The following is a 6,693-nucleotide window of genomic DNA, read 5'->3' on the forward strand; positions in this document are numbered from 1 at the left end:
CAAACAACTATAGAATTCACCTTACGGTGCGATGTCCATTTGTAATTTGATGAGCGGGAAAGCAAACTAAAAGGGTGAGCCTGGGAAGAATGACGTTACAAAACTAAAGCATTATAAGGAGACAGAGTGTCATCCTTCTTCTATTATCCCCTTCTGGTATATCTTAATTTCAATTCCTCTCTTTACCGGGACCACTCATTCCCATAGCAGACGGTTTGTAACATTATAGCTACCATTTATTGCCTAATTAGACCTTGCAGGAGAGTGGGCTAGCTGTTTTGGGCTCGTGGTGTTGTGGATTAGACCGATGAATGAGAAGACCAATGAATTTGTGTATAGTGGTTCTGAAATTCAAAACAAATCCGATGAAGTTTACATATCTGCTTCATTGTTTCGTTCTCAATATAACTGGAAGTTACATGTCTTTGAGCTATACGAGTTGAATCAAAGCCGAATTTTAAACATACTTAAACTCTGTGACTTCTATCCCTTGACATGTTATTGCATTTTCGGCCAAAAAATCATAACCCTTAAGCACAGCGTTTACCATCCTTAAATATATGTATACGTTAGGTTTCGCGTATAATTCTTATTAAAGCCGTTTCAAATTAGGAAAATTAATGTATCAAAGATCTATAAAATTATTACTTGTTAAATGGAGTTGTTTGGCGGATCTTTTTACCTCTCCTAGTGACGTATGTCACGGAGAGGTTCTGCTAGGACCGTGTCCGTGTGTGTGTGAGGGTGAGTGTGTGTATATGTCGTATGCGTGTTCGCAGTTTGGGAATCGAAGCAAACGAGTGCCCAAATTCAGGGAATTTGCAATGAAAAGAGCGTTTACGCCGATCTTTAACATCATCGGGTCTTACCAGTACTTACTGAACTGGCAATTTAAGTTAAGAATAATCCTACATCCTGCGTAAAACCCTGACTTTTTTAAGATTGTGACAATTCTAAGTAGCTATTTTTAAAGTAGTTTTCTTTCTTTTCGATAGCCTTCTTCACAGTAAAATTAAGTTGTCAAAAATCAATAAATACATACATACAATTGTTTTTCAGGATGGCTAATTGCGATGTAAAAAACTTATTAATTAAAGCTCTGCCTGGTTTGGCAGAAGGCCTTGTGCTTGAAATAACTGAATATCTGAAAAGCGATGAAATAGGGGTGGAGAAAGTTGAAGACATGAAATATATCACACTAATGGATCTCAACAAAACACCTCTAAAACCAATCCAGTCGAGGAGGCTTTTGGATTATATTAATTGTTCTTCAGAAAAAGGTTGGTATATTGGAAGGTCTTCACGAAATACTGTTAAGCGTGAATTTATCAAACTAGCACGGACGCAGTGTTAAAAATTTTTGGTCTTTGTTATTTCACCTCTGACGTTATGCCGCGCAAATATGAGAATAATTCCAAATAAACCTAGCTCTCTTTAGTCTCCCTTAGTCAATTATTACTACGATTACAGTTGGGGACCGCGTTTCAAATTCAAACCTATTGTTTCATCGACGGCTTCAGTATTATAGACATTATCAGAAGTTCATTAAATTAGCCTAGGAAGTACCCAAATTGGGGTCTGGGACAACCTTCTCTTGTGTAAAGGAACTGAAGGAGCGCGATACATTCGCAACCTCGTGGTAGCTTTTCTCAGACCTTAAATATCCATCGGAAAGAAAAAAAAACGTTTCTCCCTACCCAAGGAGTATGAACGGGAGTTTTTCGATTTCGATTTTATTTATAGACTTCTGATTTTACTTATCATGAAATATTTATTTTGGGGGTAATCTTATTCATGTTTCAATTTTAGATTTGGATATATCAACGGATGAAATGGCTTCCAATTCCAGTACCGCAACGGTAAATTCTCAGACCTTAGCTTTTTGTTTACCATCAATCACATGGTTGGGAATTAATCCAATTTTTATAACTGTAGGTATCTGAAAAAACAAACGTCGGCACTTGGTGTGAAAACTATATTCCGCGATTGGAAATATTCAATAAACAAACCCAAGCAAAGCTAACTGGTGCTGTGAAACTGTCTCCAAAATTCAGAAACATAGTAGTCAGAACTCTTGTGGACGATGCTATAAAACATTGTAGTAGACCAAGCCGAGGAGATATGCGAAAGGTCGCTTCCAAATTTGTTACTAGCTTCCCTTTCGCGATTAAAGATGAAATTGACGGAGAGGTAATTGGTTCCGGCTTCTATAGTTTTGAGGTGCAATTAATTACAAGATTGGAAAATCTCTCTCGCGAACGCGAGCAAGTGATGCCACGAATGAAAGAAATCAAAAAGAAAAAGACGCATCTGGTTGACCTGATGGCAAAAAGTGATTTTAAGTTCAATCCAGACATTAGTGATTTAGATTATAAAAAATGTGAAGAAATAAGGGAGAATTTAATTAAAATGTCTAAAGAAATGGAACCAAATTCAAATGTAGTGGAGGCTAAAATGTTGCAAAGCTATGTTCTTCAGAGGATGGATTTGAACAATGGCAGAAAAATCGAGGAAATAATCAAACTATGGCCATTTCTGTTTGAAACCTCGGGAATGAAAATACACATTACAGAACTGTTAGGGAAGAATGTTTTTCTTCTCTTTGAAAATTTTTTTACTAAAAGAAGCAACATATTTTGCTTATTTTTTGCAAAAAGCACAAAAGAAATATGCAAAAAGAGCATGGAAAAACTAAAAGAAAAGCGAGAGGATAAGATGGTGGTTGGAACTATCATAAGTTTAATTATGAACCACTTCAAAGAAAACCCTGAAATAATTTTCCCGGTTTTTGAGGTAAACACGTTTTTACGATAAACACTAGCTTAATTATCTGCACCAGGATTCCACAGGCGGTGGCAATCTTAGCCTAGATACTCCTTCAGTTTGTATTAATTACACTGATATTATTTAATCCTTATACAGCCTGGCACTCCTGAAGAAACAGTGGAAACGAAACTGCCATTACACCCTTGCTTGGTCGTATATGGTAAGATAAAATGCTTAGAATTAAATTTTATTCGATCGACTAAAAATCTAAAATTTTTCCAGGGGAAAGCTTGCCAGAAGCTGTTGGGCTGATGCTTGCCTCTGATGGCAAAATAGTCAACAATCACGTTGACGTCAAAAAACTTGGAACTGCTCTGGCAATGCTATTTTCAACCTATTTTATTCAAAATGTTTGCTATCCAGAAGGAGTGATTTCAACAATGGAATTTTTTCAAAGGTATAGCTAATTACATAATTTAATAATAAATGCATAAGTTGATCATAACATGGTGAATCATAACTAGGGATAATGTATCTATCAATAGTAAGCAGTCTTTTTAATAACGGTTTTGAGCCTTTTTTTATCATTCCAAATGAATCAAACCGAATTTGTTTCAACATTGCATGCTCCCTTTAATGACGAAGTTTTAGAACTATTAACTTCAGGGAATTAATTATAACACGCGCTTTTTTTCTACAAAATTCAAAAATAATAATAAGGGTCAGAATATTGTGAAGACTGTTAGTAGCACATTATTCGTACTGGCACATTTATGATTATGTACTTATACTGGAATGATTCGTCTGAGTATATAATCATGTTTTATTATTAAAATTATTGTTGTTCCACATAGATTTATTGCAAAAATAAATAAAAACAAAAAAGATAATGTTCACCCAAAAGTCATTGGATTTATCAACAAAGTCTCTGAATTGGATTGGACTGAAAGTAACGTATTTTGTTGTGTAAAATTGTTAATCGTATAAACCACATAAATATTTCTTTTCTAGGTCAGGATTAAGTACATCTCGTTTATTAAAAGTGATATGCTGTGAACAATTTAAACGTACAATAAAAACTATTTGTCTCAACATAAATTTTGTCCAATTTTTTTAATAGATCCCAATTAAAACTATCATATAAATTATGTGAAATAAACTAGAGCATTTCACGTATTTTTTATTAGATCCCTGTTAAAACTAGCAAATAAGTGATGTGAAATAAAATGGAGTATTTCACGTATTTTTTAATAGACCCCAGTTAAAACTACCATGTCCTTGATGGGAAATAAACTAGAGCATTTCACGTATTTTTTAGTAGATCCCTGTTAAGAGTAGCATATAAGTGATGTGAAATAAACAGGAGTATTTCTCGTATTTTTTAATAGACCCCTGTTTAAACTACTATATTCTTGATGGGAAATAAACTATAGCATTTCACGTATTTTTTAGTAGATCCCTGTTAAAAGTAGCATATAAGTGATGTGAAATAAACAGAAGTATTTCACGTATTTTTTAATAGACCCCTGTTAAAACTACCATGTCCTTGAAGGGAAATAAACTAGAGCATTTCACGTATTTTTAATAAACCCCTGTTAAAACAACCATGTCTTTGAAGGGAAATAAACTAGAGCATTTCACGTATTTTTAATGGATCCCTGTTAAAATTATCATATTATTGATGTGAAATACACAGGAGTATTTCTCGTAATTTTCACTAGATCAGTGTTAAAACTACAATATAACTGATGGGAAATAAACTGGAGCATTTAACGTATTTTTTACGAGACCTCTGTTAGAACTGTCATATAAATGATGTGAAATAAACAGGAGTATTTCACGTATTTTTTACTACACTCATCATAAAACTACTTCAACTATTCAGTAAAACCGAATTAATTAGTTCGCGTAAATTTTACCACACGCTCTGTGTAAGCGGCATTGGTCCTTTTGTAAAATAGACAGGAATTTTGTATGTATTTTCTACGAGATTAGTTGTTAAAACAACACGTTTTTAGTAAAATCTACATTTACAGTTAATGTATTTATAAAAGGATTCGCTGTTAAATTAACAGAGCTGCCTCCATGAACTTTACAGGAATTGATAATGTAAATACCACATATGTTTGGGTGTAAAAACACTATACCGGATAGGAGTTTTATTTACAGGAGAGTCATGGCTACTCTACTTCCATGAATTTACTGTAATTTCAACGGTAGTTTTTTCTCTCAGTGTACACGTTAGCGCGTTTTGAAACCTTGCCACAGTGACATCTGGCGATGCTATTCACGTGGAAAAAGGCCAGCCCTACGCAACGCTACTAAACGAGCTTGTGTGTCAAACTTGGTTTTATCACATTATACTTAAGCTTAAATATAATGTGATAAAACCAAGTTTGACGCGGTAAATAAAATCTAAAATGTAAATAGTATTTCAAGGCACTAAAGCAATAGTTGTTTTCATACAGAATTATACGTAGCTTGAGGCATCCAACACTATGGTGGAGTCGACACATCAAAAATTTACGTTAAGGTGTTTAGTAAACAGATTAGAGGTTGTAATTTGAGGCCTAAGTTTTAAGGCTAATCGTAGGACTGTTTTAATACATTTTGTTGCATCAGGGATAGATTTAATTTTATAAGCAGGAATGGAGAACGGTTAGTATTCACTTCAGTTCGACTCATAGCCCAGGATAGAGCCCCTCCCTACAACACGTAACGAAAATTTTAAATTATCTTATTGGCTGCTCACCTAAACTACGTTTTGATGACGTTACGGACGTGGACTGCAAAAATACGTAATTCCATTTTACCTCTGTCGCTATGACCCGCCTCTTCTTTCATACCCCCCCCCGTCCCGAGGAAGAGGGGGTCCGTGACTTTGACGCGCGCCCATATTACTCTGTTCTCCATTCCTATTTCTAAAATTTAATCTATCCCTGGTTGCATTCAGTTATATTCCCTAATATTCCTTTTGTACCTTCTCAATGCATACAATAAAACATGGAGTTCAAAGCGTATTTATTTACACCCTTTATTTGAGGTCTATAATTTAGTATAGTGACGTCATCCGTTGGCAGTATTGGGGGTTGTCCACAAAGGAAGTTGTTGATCTGATCTCGACCTCATTTTGATATGCTTAATGCGTACATGCAACGTTTGTTAAACAGTAAAACCATTAAAATTCGTAGCCAAATACAATTCGGTTTATTACTTTGGACATTGTGTTATTTTAAAACCTTGAATTGTAATTAACAATTAAACCAAGAAGTGTCTAGGTTGTCGGAAGTTTCTAGTTATAAACGCGTCTAGTCTTATAAGCTTTAAAATAACTTGTAATATTAAACATATTTAATTTTTCTGGGTTCATATTTAAGTCTATACCTTACTGTAACTTTATAGCAAGATTGTCTTCGATTTTATCAAGGAAATTTTAATTTTCCGAGCAACTATAGTAGTATCAAAAACATACTTATGGAACATATCTTATAAACTTAAGTTAATATTGATGAAACTTCCTATACTGTTACATGCAATTTGGCAAAACTAATTCGGAAAGTAACGAGTTGTGACAGTGTAGAATAAACATACAAACAAACCGTTTTTGAAAATCGAATAAACACGCTTTCTCTCTTGGTAAGCTCATCATTTCAATTTATTTATAAATTGAAGCCCCATCTTATATTTGAATTATTAACCAACTGACATTTTCCTGCCCTTGGTGTAGACTCCTAATACCCTTATAATGTTTCCTCAACAAAGATCTGCGAGTTCAGGATTAAAAGAAAGTTCAGGTAACATAAAATTTTACCTTAAAAAAATGGACGGCCTTTTTCTAAATATGAAAGGAAAAATATTAAAACACATAAATGATCTTTTATTTTAAAATAATTAGCATTTAATTAGTTTTTAAAACAAGGGCTACTG

At 34.0% G+C, this 6,693-nt stretch overlaps 1 protein-coding gene across 2 annotated transcripts; it reads left to right on the forward strand.

The window, feature by feature from the left end:
• The first annotated feature begins 455 nt into the window (after nucleotides 1-455).
• Nucleotides 456-3,864, forward strand: LOC149616032 (uncharacterized). 2 transcript variants are annotated; one of them, XM_089856768.1, is made up of 8 exons: nucleotides 456-1,280; nucleotides 1,810-1,859; nucleotides 1,936-2,332; nucleotides 2,420-2,793; nucleotides 2,923-2,986; nucleotides 3,049-3,223; nucleotides 3,621-3,715; nucleotides 3,778-3,864. In XM_089856768.1, exons 1-8 carry the CDS (start codon nucleotides 1,061-1,063, stop codon nucleotides 3,786-3,788), a joined length of 1,386 nt encoding a protein of 461 aa, XP_089712894.1. In that variant the 5' UTR covers nucleotides 456-1,060; the 3' UTR covers nucleotides 3,789-3,864. The 2 variants fall into 2 exon arrangements, with proteins under 2 accessions (XP_089712894.1, XP_089712893.1); XM_089856767.1 differs by having other exon boundaries at nucleotides 461-1,280; nucleotides 1,936-2,793.
• Nucleotides 3,865-6,693: the final 2,829 nt, after the last annotated feature.

This window comes from Phalangium opilio, unplaced genomic scaffold, assembly GCF_054372755.1.
Source record: "Phalangium opilio isolate 3A_F unplaced genomic scaffold, DU_Popi_V2 ptg000217l_1, whole genome shotgun sequence".
Taxonomy (NCBI): Eukaryota; Metazoa; Arthropoda; class Arachnida; order Opiliones; family Phalangiidae; genus Phalangium; species Phalangium opilio.